General features: G+C 39.5%; 1 protein-coding gene across 2 annotated transcripts in view; it reads right to left on the bottom strand.

The window, feature by feature from the left end:
• The window catches only part of LOC124115824, a 276,313-nt gene that overhangs the window by 60,669 nt on the left and 196,753 nt on the right, over window positions 1-18,891 (bottom strand). Inside the window, exons 2-7 of one of the 2 annotated variants that reach the window (XM_048397066.1) lie at window positions 16,913-17,002; window positions 5,369-5,439; window positions 5,047-5,220; window positions 4,564-4,704; window positions 1,522-1,635; window positions 309-566 (exon numbers count right to left, since the gene is read on the bottom strand). The exons of the other annotated variant lie outside the window; for it this stretch is intronic. Coding sequence (XP_048253023.1) covers window positions 309-566; window positions 1,522-1,635; window positions 4,564-4,704; window positions 5,047-5,220; window positions 5,369-5,439; window positions 16,913-17,002 — 848 coding nt within the window. The remainder of the gene's footprint in view (window positions 1-308; window positions 567-1,521; window positions 1,636-4,563; window positions 4,705-5,046; window positions 5,221-5,368; window positions 5,440-16,912; window positions 17,003-18,891) is intronic. 2 annotated transcript variants of the gene reach the window in all.

The raw sequence follows: 18,891 nt of genomic DNA, 5'->3' as shown, positions 1-18,891 counted from the left end.
TCAATGAAAGCCACAAAACCCTTCAAATAACCATAAGAAGCATATGAGCCAATACTACAATTCCGTCTGTATCATTAGAATGTGTTTTTAAATCACTCTCAAATGATGATGATACCAGGTGGTTGGGAAAAAGTGAGTGTATCCGGACCTATCGGTGACACCAGTAGAAAACACATGCAAAGGCAAGTCAACTGCTCATAAGAACAAACACGTGATCATGTGATGAAGTCACAATAGCAATGGCATCGGGCTTAATATTAATCAATGATCATGAAAGAATACACTTTGAAAGAAAACATAGTTCATACTTCTTCTAACTTCAAATGTTGCTTTGGCGTTGATTATGCCAACAGCAAATCCCTCAACATAGGTCTGTCTGGCTGGTAGAGTCGCAGTCATGATGAACTTGGTCTCAAATTTGTAGTAGATCATCCTTGTGTCGTTGATGTTCGTCCAGGACTTGTCTTGGGGAGCTCCTTCATTGGGGTTGTCTGGGGCTTCCACCTTGTCCAGGCGCGGGCTGGTCACCTTCAGTGTGTTGTACAAAATAGACGGGAACGTGTCGACTGGAAATAAAAGGTGAGTGATGAATACATCCTCCATGATCTAGTGTATCATGCATCCATTTCTTTTGCCCACCAAGTCAGTAGCCAATGAACGAAGAGTAGCATCAAACAAAGTTGATAGGACCTGTCAATCAAGGCCAGTGGCTAGCAAAACTGCAACTGTCAGACTGTAACGAATCATAACAAATATATCAGGTGGAAGGCGGATGTTTCAGAAGACATGGTCAGTAACCGCCAGATTCATCAGTTTCCCGATGACGGGAAGACACAGTTGGAAAAATACCTCAAGGAATCTATTTCCACGGATAATGGAAATTGGTTATTCTCTGACCTTTCTTTACACCCATTCGCAACCATATCTTTATTTTAAGCCCCTTACGAATACCACAAGCCCTAAAAAGCCTCTCACGAGCAAAAGCAAGTCTGTGCTGAGCTACAGGTAGGAGCGATGGAGTCGGTGACGTAATTTCAGAAACAAAAAAATGTTGAACCGGATCACATGCTGCAGCTAATTCAAAAGGTATTTATAGATAAGAGTGGATAAGTGAATGTTGTTTAAACAGCAGGCAAACATAGATATATCAACGGCCTTTGACATGTCCAGTCTGGACCAGGCAAACACGTAAATTAGTAACAGCATCAACTATTAACACCACTGTGGTACGAGTACCTGCAATCAACCAAGTCACCCAAATGATCTCTGATCGTCTCCAGGACACAAATGGGGTACTGGCGTCCTACTCTGACCCAGGCAGCAGGGACAGAGATATGGTTGAGTGGAAACTGTTCACCTCACTGTGTGCAAGCCGTTATGGACACATTTTAATGGTTTCAGGAAAACAAGAAAACCATTGATTGGAAAACATTGTAATCCTTTATAATTAAAGTTTGAGTCAATATGTTCCTCTCGGATCTAAAGTGTAACATTGGTTTTATATGTGTATTTCTTTCCTACTTTTCTCGCAGTGACTGCCGCTAAACTCTGTTGTACAGTTACAATTCCTTGCATATTCCTCTGCACATTCTCCTGGGTAGCATCGTGTACTGTCACTGCGCCACGAACATGCCTCTGAAAAACATACAGCATATTCGTGTCAGTTATACAGGCGAACTAGGTCGCATTTTATATAACTACAGGCACCATTACTAAAATAGATTATACATTTAATTAAATTGTTAAAATCGCCAAATAAATTTTACCATGGAACCTCACTACTTTTGTCATAAAATATATCCGCACCATTCAGTTCAGGGCAAAACGCTAAAACGTTTATCGTGTTATAAGGTAAACAAAATTAGGACTAGGTATTAAATCAAATTTTAAGGTTATGAAAACATTTTGAAATGTTGGTTTCAAAATAAATCAGGCACTTTCGATTAGGTGACATTTGGCCTTTCTTCTTCCTTAAATTTGCAATACTTTTATTCTAACATGAGGGGAAAGTAGGTATGGCTAACATGAGTGAGAGGGCTCATTTTTCGAATTTCGAGTCCCTGACCCAAGATTACTTTTTACCTACAAGTCCAAAACCAATCAAAATGGCTCAAATACACGATCATCGTTAAATGTTTGATAAAGGTAACAAAGCACTTTTGTAATCGTAAGAGCCCGACGATTACGCCTATTCCGTGATCATTTGTTTATTGATCCAGCCAATGTACCACGAAATCCCTGTCTCAACGATGAACAATAAGTCTTAATACAATCGAGGGAGGACTCTCTTTATATACACAGAAAGTATTTGAGACAAGTGGAATAGCGTGGTATGAAGTTGAAATTGAAACCTTCTTAGAGAATTGCACAGATTCACGCTCAAGCTTTGACTTTTTTGAATCCCCTTCATCACTAGGTCCTCTGTCTAATACTATATTAACTGTGAATATAAAGAAGTTTTCCTGTATTGTATGAAGGATTATGGTTAATTCTGAGTTAGGGACCGTCATTGGTGGGACTTTTCCTGAGCCCTGCAATATATTCACCTCATCAAAATTATTGCATCACGAATTTGGAAGTATTGGAGTTTATTTTCAATGTACAGATTTTCAAATTGTACCCTGTGTGTTGTCACATCATCTGATTGTAGAATGGTAAACACCGTAACTGCCCCTTTTGTGGGTGCGTTTATGCGAACCGTATGCACAACTTAGGGGTCAAAATAGAGAAATTCATGTTTGATGACGGAAAGTTCATGCTATTAGTATTATTCCTAATTGTTATTAACTTTGAATGAAAGTTCTACCAATTTGAAAGTCTCTTACGAGTGTAACTGAAATACCAAAGCATACTATCCCAGAAAATCAAAGATTGCAAATCATTGGCATACACAAAACTGGCATGACATGTCGGGATATTGTTGCTGTGTCGAACTTTAATCACGCTGTAATCTGTAGACTAATTAGAAAACACACTTTGATTGGACATGTGAGATCAGGACGTCCAATGAAGACCTGTGCCAGAGAGGACACGGTCCTTGTAGGCCGGGGTAATCTTGCACTGTTCTTCATCATCACTAACATACCCACAATAGAGAATCCCTAAGCACCAACAGGCGTCGACTGAATGCAGCAGGATTAAGGTCCACAACACCAATAAGACGCCCCCTGCTCTCACCCCATTGAATTGTTTGATAGGCATTACTTAGAAGTTGACGGATGATACATTTAGACACAAATTTAAAAATAACAACATCTTTAATACAGTATTAAAGAAGCTTTTATCCATAAAATTATGTCTACCTTGTCTCACTCCATTATATGCTAGGTATAGTAGCCTGGTGTAAGAATCGAGCATACTGGAAGTTGAGGTCATGGAAGGGGTTTCATTGGTCTTACGACAGAAGGTCTTAATTTCACCACGCTGATGGTAGGACTTGTGTGGAGGAAAAGAGGAACATCTTATCATCAGCAAAACATCCAGCAAACAGTGGCCTCAGGATCGGGGATGGTATTGACATGCTGCTTCTTTGATTGTAAATTTGATGTTTTGACTGTTTAGGGGACTATAAATGGACAAAGGTACCAAGATACTGCATTGGACGGCTTTGTTGTGCCTCATTTTGATAACCATGCACTTGCAACTCAGGAATGGCAACACATACCTCAGTTGAGCATCAGCCTCTGATTCTGAGCATGAGGAGGCGTTGTGTGGATTTGATCCGTGCACGGGGTGGCTATACCAGATATTGGCTTACACTATTGATCATCTGACTGTGACATGGGTACAACATTACTTAGACATGAACGTGTATCTCATTCCTGACAGTACCCATATTTACCCAGTTACAGTCCTTGTAGTCGCTGGCGAATAATGTTGTTTCTTTTCTTTGCAAATGCTCATTTTTCCTGTTATATTTCCTCACAGATTATGTGACGTTAAGTAACACTTTTGTTTTGCTTTCAGGCTTCTCTTTACAGTTTTCTTTTCTAAATATCAACAAATTTTGGTGGTGAGATACTTTTGATGAGATTTATATTTCTTGTTGTACGGATGCTATGGGGCTTTGGAATGTAGTACAAAAGAGAACTGGCCATGTCTTCAGCCCAAAGTTGTTAATACACGCACGGACCTGTTTTTGATTTAACCAACTGTTTCAGGGCAATATCAAGTACTATACTATCTTTTTGATACTTTGTGCTATTACTGTTTATACCCTCATCCACCAGCACAAGTTGTTCAAACACACTTCTGAAAAACCTCTAAAACCTGCCTGTTTGAAACAATAAATGTGGTAAAAGGCCAAACATGCAAATGTTCAAAATGAACAAAGTCTGTTTCTCATTCATAATAACAACTGTTACAACAATTTCTACAATAGTTTTTTCAATAGGTTCTTATTGTCATCAATTATTGAGATCTTGTGGGTAAGGAAGGCATTTGTAATACCTCATCCAAACGGAGGTATGCAACATTCTTCTGTGTGTATGTACTGTGGAAGCCAGTATTGAATAATAACTATACCAAAATGGTGAGTGGGTGTCCACAATTCCCGATACTTACGTATACAGGATTTCTTGTCTGTGGTGATAACGTACGCTCGTTCCCCAGCCAGCGCCCTGTACATCCCTTCACACCGGGAACACACCTGGTCAGAGGGCGACGTACATTCCTCCAGGTCACAGTTGGAGATGGCCGAGCACACTGTTCATAGAAAACAGGGCATACAGACATTACCAACCTGAGAACTGCAGGTAACCAAGTGACCAGAAGGTATTTCAGACTTTGTCAACGTAATTAAGATATCCATATGTGATATATGTATCATAACTATTAAAACAAGTCAGCATCCAATTAATGATTTATTTGCATGAAACAGTCAAAGATGGCAATTTACCAAGCCTCTCTTTAGGTAAATGAACAAAATGTAATTCTACAGACCATCCCACTATCGTGGTCATATAAGTTGACTGTATGTGGATATGTGAGCGCTCGGTCACTGAGGAATTTGTGTGGATATTAGATTAATACACATTAATCACTCACTCCGGCATCTATTTGGGCTGGCATAGAAGCCCATCTTGCAGTTTGTGCATATCTCAGGGAGGCTGCAGGTGCCCTTGCTACTGTATTGGGCTCCGCCGTTGCGGTAGATGATGTGGGACGTTCTGTAGTCGATGTTGCAGGCGCCAGTGGGGTTGATGTCATTGTCGCAGATGGCTATGGATGTGGTGATGAAGTCAATAAAATACATGTCTATCAATGACAGAGCCTTTTTCAGCTTACATATTCATATCAATGTACTGAATACTCCCTTAAATATATTTGTGATTAAAAGTATACATTTATTTCATGAAGGTAGTTTTACCGTGTGGACAGTCATGGTTATTGGTAGATCTGTATCCAGATTTGCACACATGCTCCTTGTAGTACACTGTCCTGTTGGAGAGATAGATCACATGTATGTACACCCTATACTGGATACCTGTACACATATGGATGGATAGATTCAGTGAATGTACAACCAACACTATTTGAACACAGAGAGATAGATCCCATGTATGTACAACCTACACTACCTGCACACAGTGAGATACATCCCATGTATGTACAACCAACACTATATGTACACAGAGAGATAGATCCCATGTATGTACAACCTACACTACCTGCACACAGTGAGAGAGATCCCATGTATGTACACCCCACACTACCTGCACACAGTGAGATAGATCCCATGTATGTACACCCTACACTACCTGCACACAGTGAGATAGATCCCATGTATGTACACCCTACACTTCCTGCACACAGTGAGATAGATCCCATGTATGTACAACCTACACTACCTGCACACAGAGACATAGATCACATGTATGTACAATATACACTGACTACCTGTACACAGAGAGGTAGATCCCATGTTTGTACAACCTACACTATCTGTACACAGAGAGGTAGATCACATATATGTACAACCTACACTATCTGTACACAGAGAGATAGATCACATGTATACACAACCTGCACTATCTGTACACAGAGAGATAGATCCCATGTATACACAACCTGCACTATCTGTACACAGAGAGGTAGATCACATATATGTACAACCTACACTACCTGTCCACAGAGAGATAGATCCCATGTATGTACAACCTACACTATCTGTACACAGAGAGATAGATGCCATGTATGTATAACCTACACTATCTGTACACAGAGAGATAGATGCCATGTATGTACAACCTACACTATCTGTACACAGAGAGATAGATGCCATGTATGTACAACCTACACTATCTGTACACAGAGAGATAGATCCCATGTATGTACAACCTACACTACCTGTACACAGAGAGATAGATGTCATGTATACACAACCTACACTGACCATTATGTTCAATTTCTGACACACCAAGAGTGAATAAGCGTTCTACTTCTGTTGATAAACCACACTGGCACATTTAAGCAAATACCAGTGTATATTTGGTGTAGGCACATATCTAGCTTATATATATTTTGTCAATATGAAGCATTCTATTTAGTTGTGGATACACTTGGCTACACATACATAACAAAACCCCATGGCCGATGATTTGGTGCCTTGAAATGCAAAAAAAATAATCTCTTTACTTCCAGGTTATCCTAATCACCGTTTACTTCTACTACATGCATGGTTGGGGTCAAGATCAAAGTCGCCGGCCAGCATTAATTAGACAGGGTTGTCCTTTTCGCTTTGAACCATCACCCCAACCTGTCGGTAGGACAGGTGTGCAAATAATTGTGTCCAGTCTACCACTGGGTTTGAAGCGGTGTCAGTGTCGAATTATGTTGTGATAGTAGTGACAAAATACGTTGTATACCGTATATTTTTTGTTACTAACTATCCTCTTATTTCCCAAAAGAACATAACAAAACCCCATGTCTGATGAATTGGTGCCTTGATATGCAACAAGAAAGAAAACGGATATTACCAACAGTAAAGTCAGCTTACTGGAAGATCCCCTGACTGCTACATTCCTGATATAGGCTAAACGGTCCTGTTTGTGTGCACTCGACATAACATTCGAAGATTAATAAAATCAATTTTAAGGCTGTACATGCTATGGAATCGGAAGATAATATGTCCAGAACGCATATATTGTGCATAAGCGGATGTCTATGCTAGAACGTTAGATCACGAAGGCGAAACATTGAAGTAGATACACGAGAGTACGGACACTGATTGTGTAACAGCAACCATGCGGTCATATAAAGTATTATGAGAACTGGTGAGCCAATATGCAAGCATTACACGCATTCACACTATGAAGCAAATTATAGTTGATATGGTATAGTTTTTGTCATAATATATCATAACTGAGTAAGAGAAGGTTTAGGATTCCTTTTGAAAGTACTAAAATAACAACTGTTGTTTACCGAACGTAATGTATAGCTTTGTTACTATTTTGTCTAAATATAAACAAAAGATGCTGGTGTGACGTGACGTGTAAACTTACTCACAGAAAATATATTTTTCGCGAGAGTGTTGCACAATTTTATTAAAGCTGTATTTACAATTCAATAAAACTAAATAATATGAATATTAAAATTCATCATCATTTGTCAAGTTAACTAAAATGTAACCAGTTTGAAGATGTCACAGATAAACAAGGATTCTAACTAAGTTTGATCGTCTTTGACACAGAGGTTTATACCCATTTTTCCAGCACACAGCAGAGGATTAACAGTTTATGTGAGTGAGTATGGTTTTACGCCGCTTTTAGAAGTTACAAGATTTATACAAGCTCAGAAGTCATGCCAAAAACGCTCACAGTAGTTTGTGAATGAACTCAACTGAAGATTTTACAAGTATCCATCACAACCTATGAAAGCTAACATGTGAATAAACTCCGTTCACTGAAATTTTAATATTTAAGGCACTTGCAGTGACCAGTTAACAAGTAATCAGTGATATGGTATATAACTACTGTGAACGCCAAACAAAAAATAGACAAATGCACCTGTGAATGGCGTGGTGGCCGTAGCCTTGTATCTCAAGGTTTTAATACCGAGTGAAACAAAGACGAGGTGCCCGCACTCACTGGAATGCTGTCTGCTGCATGTCTAGCCACAAACAATACCTCTAACGATCTCTTCCCGATCATGACCTGGTTCAATGACTTCCTTCCACCAACGTGAAAGGATTACCCAAAGAGAAAGAAAGGAATAAAATCCTAAATATATCCTATCTACATGGTTTAAGCACTCACAACCAATTTCCTCTAATCATTAACTCTTAACTTTGGTAACCCCAGCAACACTCACTATGGTCATCGGGCAAATGTAAAAATCACAAAACCTAACGAGATTCTGTCACGGTGATTGTGAAGATCTCAAATCCTATCAAAAGTCAAGCAACATGGCTGTTCATATTCATTTCCAATATCCTCTTATAATTAGTGATAAATATTAGAGTCCCACACAAAACCTTCTCTTATTAATTCTTACAAAATACAAAATAGAAAGTGGAGTGTGGGGAAATGAGGCATATTCCTTCGTGAAATAATAATGCATGAGTGGTTGTGACTGCTTTATCATAATTGTACTATCTAAAGCATACATTTGGCGAACGAAAAACGTTATGTTTGCAATCACCTGGAATGACCCCCATGTGAGCAAAACTTAAAAGGGGCACTAATCTCTGGCTTTTCCTCGGCTGTCTGACACTGGCCGCTGGGGCTCACTAGCTGCCGTGAGTCGATTTACTCGCAAACGCAACTGAGCGTGATAAGAGAGTGAGCTACCGTCTGTAAAGACAGCGTAAATAAACTTTGAGGCAATATTTGTTTTACGCATTTTTGAACACTCACGGCTGACACATAAAATTTTCAAAAAGATTTCATTGTAGTTTTTCAAAAACATTTTCGTCAACACGTTTGATTAACGTTTTAGAAATATTGTACATCTATTCAAAATGTTATTGAATTGTTTCCAAAATGTTATTCAAGAACATCATGCTATATCAAAGGCGAAACTATTACATAACATGTTATTACAATGTTTTCAACAAATTGCAGACATGTTTTGCCAGAACATATTTCCCGAAATGTTATCGCCATGTATTACGTGGCTGTGGATCGGTAATGCAGTAAACAAACATTTTCACAGAAGTTACAGTATAATCTGTAGACTAAATGTCTAAAGAACATATAGCAAATATGAGTAAGACAAAACCTCACATGAGTTGTTTGTTGCTGATCACAGTGTTACAGTCAATTACATTTAGTAGCGCATATTTTGCGGGGGCGTGAGAGAGACGTGGAGAAGTGAATAAATATAGATCTATGGTCAAAACGCATTCTCTCACATTTAATTATTTTTCATGACTAGTTATTGAAATGTTTTAAAACGTTGTTGAAAGTGTATCACAAAAATAAATGTTTTTGACATGTTCTTAAAACGTTTGTAAAAACTTATATCACAAAAACGTTTCGAAGACAAATTTAAAATGTTGTGACAAAATGCCTTGTTGTCTCGTGAAATGACGTAGGAATGACGTCACACTATTACGTCATATTTTGCATCCGCAATCATCAGTTCAAGTTTACTCTACATCCAAGTGACATTTTGCAGCAAGAGCTGGATCGTCGAACGCTGATTTCTTAGGGGGTATATTCATTTTCAAAAGCAGTGTCCGCTTATCTTTGCAGTATCTAAATGGCATTGTGTAAATATAACATTTGTTACATTTGATCACTTTCTAAATGGCATTGTGTATTCATAGCTTTCGGCCATCGGAGCCGTGCCAGTTTACCCTTTTCAGAGGGGTACACAACGTACGTGATCTAGGGGTGCTTTGCAAAGTGCGAATCGCTTGCAAGCGATGTACAGCGACTCGCCTAACAACAGTGCCTCACTTTCAGCTCCTTGCAAGCGAAACAATCACTGGCTGAGGTCGCTTCTCTCTAAAACCAAAATGGCGGCTGACTTTTATTACATTCTTCTACGTCAAGGCAACCAAGCGGTAGTTGCGCCGCCATTTTGGAAGAGTGCACATGCACTTCGAACTGTTGAAGCGATTAATTTGCTTTCTCTAAGCGATTCGTGGCTTACAACGCGCTCCTACACTACCATTTGTCGGATTTTCATTTTTGTGGAAGCCTCGGTGGCTGAGGGTTTACACAATAACATTCCTGAAAGCCTAACAACTGCACCAGAAACCAACCAACACATTACACAATAATCGAAGTGAAAACTTCAATGTGCATATGCAGAAATCATATTCCCTTATGTACTTGAGCAATCATCAAATTCACATCAGCAATGAATGACTTTGACTGTTGAATACAGATCGTAATGTGTATTTATAGGGTATTCCAGGGGTCAGCCTGTGGCATATCATATTGTGTAGAGGGACACTGTTAAACTTAAGTTGGCTAATACAACCAGGTGTTTATCCCGGCCTTGTTATGTTAATGTCATGGTTTGTTGATACCAAGTTCTTTTCAAACATGATCTGTCATTGCAATCTATTGTTAGCAATAGTCGCATTATTAAATGTGGCTTTGAAATGAAGTTCACAATGCATAAACGCCCTGGTGTAAACAACCATGAAACTACATGTAGCTGCACGTGGACTTGCACACCACTTGATATTTGAATACTGTACAGAACATGTTTTATGTCTTACCAACTGCACCTGTCACCCACACGCACAACAGGTAAAGATTGATGTGGTGGGACTAAAGAAGAGAATGTGATCATACGACAACGGGAAACTCGTAATTAAATTCATATCATCAATGAAGACCTTGAAAACATTCACAAAGGACGTTTGCAATCGGTCACTTTAGTATTCATAGCCCATGTCAGCATGTATGTGTATGGGCAGGCCCATGGGCGACGTAGTTCAAATTTCGAGATTTCAAAACATTATTTTTTCCAGTTTTCTTCCTTAGTGTGGACCACTGATGGTCCCAATGAAATCAGCAAAGATGAATTTTGGAAATACCTTTAACCGATCCTGGCCACAGAATGGAGCGTTTCTGGACAAATGGGTTTCCAGAATTAAATTAATGTTATAAACCTACATAATATATTTCATCTTTGGATTAAAGTTTGATGCTTGTTGAATATAGTTCAAGTTATAAGTTTGAACATTTTTTGTTTTTGCTTCAGGCAAAAGGAGACAACAGCATTCCAGGAAATACACACGGAAATGTTAGGTTATTGAGGAATACACCGAATACACCAGGGGCTGTGAATGATGCAAACGTAGGTGCAGAAACTGTTGTTAAATACTGTGAGCTACTAGATCAAGTATCTTTTGGTGGTTTTGTGACTTTAAATTAATGATAAGAATTGGATTTGTACCTGCCACTGACCGTAAAGTGGGTTGGGGTGTTCCTTGTGTACGACTTTTTCTATTCATTATGATGCATGATACTGTTATATATATATTAAATACCTGCTTTAGATTTTTGCAGATTTTGTTTTATGGTTCAGAAAAGTGGATCAAGACAAAACCAAAGAAAGAAGATTCTGACAATCAATAATTTAGAAAGTTGTAAAACTTTTCTAGAAATATTAAAATCTCCACAGAAATGAGTCTTGAAGTTCATTGTTGATTGAATGTTGAAGACATGGCATGGATTACCAGGTCGGTCATTGGTATTGTGTTTTCTGCCGTACATGCCTGAAGGGTGTACTGTCCCTGACTATTTGTATCTTGTTAACAGTGACTGGGTGTTGTATGTTTTGAACATTGGCAGCAAAACACTGGGCTTTACCAACACTCTGGTTCGTTTTCAAAACATTTTAGAAACATTATAACCAAATGTTCACAGAAAACGTTCTCTTAAACGTTTCCGGAGCCATACAAATTCACGTGAATAAAACGTTTCCAAAAGTATTTTGGAATATTTTACAGAAACATTTTAGAATCGATATAATCAAATGCTCACAGAATGGTTTTTTTTTTATAAAAAACGTTTCTGGAACCAGACAAATTCACCTGAACAAAACGTTTTCAAAGGATTTCTGCAATATTTTACAAAAACACTTTTGGAAAATGTTTCTAAAACCATACAAAATCACGTGAAGAAAACATTTTTTAAAGCATTTCCGGAACGTTTTGGAAAATGTTTTAGGAATGTTTTATATAACAGTTTCGTGTTTGCTGGGCTGATTGGTTACCTGTGATCTATAAAGAAATCAACAAAGGGCGCATGTTAATTAATTGATTCAACCTAAACAAAGAGAAAAAAAACGGCCGAGGCTCATCGGATGTCGTCATTTGGAAATACCCCTGATGGATATAGTTTATTAATATATAAACAAAGCATCCCTGCAGTGAAAGCATTTTCGGATTTCGGATTGCCTGAATAATAGATTCCTACTCCCTTGTTGCCATCCACGTTTTCTGGTATACTCTACACTTGGGTATTTGTCGTCATTCATTTGCTGCCCAGTTTATGAATTTATTACAGGTATAGTTAGTGATAAAGGTTCCCATTTGGCATATCTTGTGTCTGGGCCGGGGTAAGTATTCAATCTGAATCCAGGTGTGAAGTGAGGTGAAATGTGTGTTATGTAATATGCACGTGGCAGGGCATGAATGATCAGTTAATTTACTCTTTCTTTTAAATAAACAGATCATTCCTAGCCATCAAAGGATTAACAGAAAATACGTTGGTGGATTAATCACTGTTGATGGATATGTCAAAAGTAAGTGTTTACATGTCTAGGTTTACTAAAGCAAAGGGAATACATTCATATCATGGCGTGAAGTGCCGATGTAAAACAACATACTTTGTTCAAAGGGTTAATACGTTGATTGATTGCTAATTGTTATCTAACTCAATGGAATTTTTTAAGAACCGTGGACATTATGAAAATAGCTGTCACGCGGGCTTTCTCAGCTGACCTTTGAGACTTGACACGGATACAAAACACCTGAAACAAACTAAGTGATCAGTTGAGAAACGAACACGGGTTATAATATGCCGACACGATATATGTACAAATATATAGTTTAAAATATTTGATTGTTACAGAGACATGTGACATCGAATAAGTTTCTTTGTACAGCTGCAGATGTGTGGTATATTGTTCCTTTATGTGGATATTCAGGGATACATTCCTCAAACAAGGAAGCTGCCTAAAATTATAGATATAAATTTGGTAGGTTGTTATTATGATATTTGCGTTTTGTTTTCCTTCATTTGTTGTGTCATTCAACAGATTCATTCTTGTTCCTCTACGTCTTGGTTGGGAAGTTCTTCGATGCGCGATTCTCGTTGTTTTCACAAGTCTTTTCCTTTGTAAGCGTGTATATATTACAGCCAATTTGTAAATTCATGTACAACCTACACTACCTGTACACAGAGAGATAGATCCCATGTATGTACAACATACACTATCTGTACACAGAGAAATAGATCCCATATATGTACACCCTACACTACCTGTACACAGAGAGATAGATCCCATGTATGTACACCCTACACTTCCTGTACACAGAGAGATAGATCCCATGTATGTACGACCTACTCTACCTGTACACAGAGAGATAGATCCCATTCATGTACAACCTACACTATCTGCACACAAGGAGATAGGGGGCGGTCGGGTAGCCTAGTGGTTAAAGCGTAAAACCATACTCACTCATTCACATGGAGGTAGATCCCATGTATGTACACACTACACTACCTGTACATAGAGAGATAGATCCAATGTATGTACAACCTACACTATCTGTACACAGAGATATAGCTCGCATGTATGTACAACCTACACTACCTGTACACAGAGAGGTAGATCCCATGTACAACCTACATTATCTGTACACAGAGAGATAGATCCCATGTACAACCTACACTACCTGTACACAGAGAGATAGATCCCATGTACAACCTACACTATCTGTACACAGAGAGATAGATCATATGTATGTACAACCTACACTACCTGTACACAGAGAGATAGATCCCATGTATGCACGACCTACACTACCTGTACAAAGGGAGATAGATTCCATGTATGTACGACCTGCACTACCTGTACACAGGGAGATAGATCCCATGTATGTTCGACCTACACTACCTGTACACAGGGAGATAGATCCCATGTATGTACGACCTACACTACCTGTACACAGGGAGACAGATCCTATGTATGTACAACCTACACTATCTGTACACAGAGAGATAGATCCCATATATGTACAACCTACACTACCTGTACACAGAGAGATAGATGCCACGTATGTACAACCTACACTACCTTTACACAGGGAGATAGATCCCATGCATATACAACCTACACTATATGTACACAGAGAGATAGATCCCATGTATGTACAACCTACACTACCTGTACACAGAGAGATAGATCTCATGTATGTACAACATACTGACTATCTGTACACAGAGATATAGAACCCATGTATGTACAACATACACTATCTGTACACAGAGACATGGTGCCCATACAGAGACATAGAAGAAGCCCTCTTCACATCCCCAATGCCACCTGGCACTGCCACACGTTAGTCGTCATGTTCAAAAGAACAGAATCCCATCTCACTACTCCAGCACCTCAACACCCGGAGTCAATTCACCATGGAAACAGAGAACAAGCAACAACTCCCCTCCCTTGACGTTCTTGTATCGACAGACCCCAGTAACAAGATTACAACCACACAGGAAGTCTACTAATTCTGACCAGGAAATTCACTTCAACTCTATCCATCCCCCAAACGAAGTACGGCATCAACTTCACACTGACCAAGAGAAAAGAATACATCTGCTCCTGCAACTTTGACCTTAACCATGAGCCGTATCATCGGGAGCATGTCTTACCCAACCTGAACCAGTATCCTACCAAACTAGTCACACTCCAGCCCAAACCCAAACAACCCAGACCAGGATCCGCCCCCATCAGAATCACTCTACACTAGATTAAGCAAGACTTCACATCAAATCAGCAGATTACCTTAGCACCGGGCAGTCATTTATACCCTCTTCACTATCGCCCAATCCCTAAGTAGAATCATCCACGCCAATGGCCACAACCGTTCCCCCAACACGATGTGATCTGTAGTTACCCGCATCAAAGAACCTTAAACTTCAAAAGCCTGAGCAAATCAGCCCTCTCAGACCCCCGGCAAATGTTTTCCAACCATCAGTTTGACAAAGTCCAAACCCTCTCTACCAAACATCAGGTCTTCACAAAAAACTCTCACATAAAACAATAACATCCACCGTCATCAACGTTTCATCAATAGAGATCAAGAGTATTACATCCAGTCTGCCTATGACGATCTTATCAAATAACACACACTTTCTAATGCATATGAGTAACCAATCGACTTGTTACAAGGCTTTGAATGGCATCTAGAGGTGACACACACAAGAGATAACTTATTGATGTCAACTTCTTTATTATGAGGAACACACGTTTCGGAGTACGTGCTTATTCCTTCACCTGGTGAATGAATGCTATGATGCAGAGAGCATATATATGTACATGTGAAAACCACACAAATAAATAGATAAAAATGGTGGAAACTTAACAATTCAACAGTTGAATATCGGCTGATTGGTCTTTAGCAATGGACAGATAGAAGCCAGGAGATAAATTAGCAGTGCTTGGTAAACGAGCAATGGACAGATAGAAGCCAGGAAATAAATTAGCACTGCTTGGTAATGAGCAATGGACAGATTGGAGGGCAGAGGTGAATTACCCCTGGACAAATAGAAGCCAGCAGGATTAATTAGTCTTCATAGGGGCATAATGCGACAGATAGATCGTCGCACAGCTGAAGTAATCAATAAGTCAAGCACAAGGCAGATACGTTCCCTGGTCACGGTTCAGAGCCGGCTGGTATCTTCTGATGCCAATGCTCACTTGTACTTTCTAACTCCGAAAATGTAGCGTTCCTCGGAATAAAGAAGCTGACAACCATAAATACTCTCTCTTAGCCTGTTACAACATTTTAATCCTCACTGTACATCTGACTTCATCAAATTATCTGTGTGCTTCTTGTTATCCATTACCTGTTGTTGTTAATGTTAATCTGTTGCGTACCACAATATATATATGACAGTTGGTGATTATCTGTATGGCAATTGGATATTACCTGTATAGCAGCTAGTGATTATCTGTACGACAGTTGACCATTACCTGTATGCCAGTTAGTGGTTATCTATATGACAGCTGGTCATTATCTTTATGACAGTTAGTGATTACCTGTACGACCATTGGTGATTAACTGTATGACAGTTAGTGGTTACCTGTATGATAGTTAGTGTTTACCTGTATGACAGTTAGAGTTTGCCTGTATGAGAGTGTTCGTATATATGGTAGATTGTGATTATCTGCGTGACAATTAGTCATTACCTGCGTGATAATTAGTGATTACCTGCATGACAGTAAGTGCATATCTGTAATGGCAGTTAGTGAGTTGTATAACAGTTTGTGATTACCTGTATGTCAGCTGGTCATTACCTATATGGCAGTAAGTGTTTACCTGCGTGATAGTTAGTGATTACCTGTATTGAAGTTAGTCACAATTTGTGATTACATGTATGACAGTAAGTGAACATCTATATGGCAGTTAGTGATTTACCTGCATAACGGTTGGTGATTATCTGTATGGCAGTTGGTCATTACCTGTATGCCAATTAGTAATTACCTGTATGCCAGTAAAAGATTATCCATATGAGAGTTAGTGATTTACCTGTATGGCAGTTTGTAATTACTTGTATGGCGGTTAGTGATTACCTGTGTGACAGTTGATCTATACCTGTACAACAGTTGCTGACTACCTGTATAGCAGTTAGTCAATACATATATGACAATATATGTTAAGCAGTGAATACATGTATTACATCTGATCAATACCTGTATGACAGCCGGCTATTACCTGTATTTGCTGCACCGACTCAACCACAAGAACCCGCACGATGTATAAGATGTCTTCTTGCGTGACTTCACGTTCGTGATGACATTTATCCTGCAACAAAGATAAACGTGACTGTGACTTCTAACATACTTGCACAACTAGAAAGGAGTCTGTTGATATATGAGTTAACACATAATTAGGTAAGATTTCCAAGTTCATTTAACAGGTCATGGCAATGCTGTTCAAAGCAGTTTTTCTCGTGTAAAAAAAAACATAACCAATTTCCTATTGATTCTGGCACTGAGGGGTTTCCATAGTCCATGCAAATTGCTCAGATACTTCAAGTTCGTTCACGAATATCCTCGCCCATCCAAGTGAACAAAACGAATAAAAGTGACAAAATCCTTTCTACACGATTATCAAATATTGATGAAGCCAGGTGTTTGCAGAATGGTTCACGTATCCTGCTCCAACAGTGTCACCCGTCACAAACACATACAAAGCCAGTCAGTTGTCCACAAGCAATGCAACTTACTATTTCTAAATGTCAGTGAAACAAGGTAATTGTGGTAACTGCCAAGAAAAGTCAATGTTTTACCTGAAAAAAAACATATGGTACAAGTGACAAAAGTGAATTGCATTGAACATAAGTTTTGTCATTGATTTGGAAATGTCCTCCACATCCACAGGCCTTGGATGCTGTAACAACTTTTGAGCAAGAGTCGTAGGATGCTCTTTGAAATCTTCGAACAATGAGCATGCTCGATTGTACCTCAAAACTTAGGAAATGAATACACAAACAGCAGGAATGTCTGAAATATTGCTCGACATGAATGGAAAATTGACTATTAGAAATAATATTTATACACAGACCTAATCATGACATCGATGATCACAACTATTGACTCAATCCTTGGGAGGATGTGTAGAAGCAACCACAGATATGCCATGAAAAGGGTTCTATTTCAAGTGTGCTCAATATATAAAAGGGGGTGACAAAAGTAAGTCTGTAACACACTCAGTGTAGCAAAGAAGTATGAATTATGGACCACAATAGTTCACTTTATGAAAACTAACCAGTTTCCATCCATTGTGATGGTGCTGGGCGCTCCATTGAAACACCGAGCTACAGCTGATCCGGATTCACCTGCCTGCAAGCGGCCTTTGACCTTTGTTTCTTTGCACTTCTGTTAATCTTGGCATGTTGTTGAACTGTCACTGTTCGATTGACGCGGATGTCAGGCAATCGAAAACCCTGTACTTTAACACCGTTCATAGTGCTGCTGCACGTACAATACGTGCAGCTTCAAGGCCAAATGATCACAAAAGGAAGGACAGGTTGGCAACAGTTGGGACATATCGTTAACAGTTGGGACAGGTCGGCAAAAGTAAGGACATGTCGGCAACAGTAGGGACATGTCGGCAACAGAAGGGAGATGTCGGCAACAGTTGGGAGACGTCGGCAACAGTAGGAAGATGTCGGCAACATTAGGTAAAGGCCGGTTTCAGTATGGAGAGGTACGCAACAGTAGGGTCAGGTAGGCAAAGTGTAGGGACATATCGGCAACAGTAGTGACATGTCGGCAACAGAAGGGAGATGTCGGCAACAGAAGGGACATGTCGGCAACAGTTGGGAGATGTCGGCAACAGTAGGAAGATGTCGGCAACATTAGGTAAAGGCTGGTTTCAGTATGGAGAGGTAGGCAACAGTAGGGACATGTCGGCAATAGTTGGGACATGTCGGCAACAGTAGGGAGAGGTAGGGAAAGTGCAGGGACATGTCGGCCACAGTAGTGGCATGTTGGGAACAGTTGAGAGAAGTCGGCAACAGTAAGGACAGGTCGGCAACAGTAAGGACAGGTCGGTAACAGTTGGGACATGTTGGCAACAGTAGGGACATGTTGGCAACAGTTGGGACATGTCGTGAAAAGTAAGGACATCTCGGCATTAGTTGGGACATGGCAGCAACAGTAAGGACAGGTTGGTAACATTACGCACAT

The sequence above is a fragment of the Haliotis rufescens genome, unplaced genomic scaffold (assembly GCF_023055435.1).
Source record: "Haliotis rufescens isolate VD_foot unplaced genomic scaffold, xgHalRufe1.0.p SCAF_16, whole genome shotgun sequence".
In the NCBI taxonomy this organism is placed as follows: Eukaryota; Metazoa; Mollusca; class Gastropoda; order Lepetellida; family Haliotidae; genus Haliotis; species Haliotis rufescens.
Note: the sequence above shows the minus strand (reverse complement) of the source record. Positions and strands in the feature narration are given on the sequence as shown.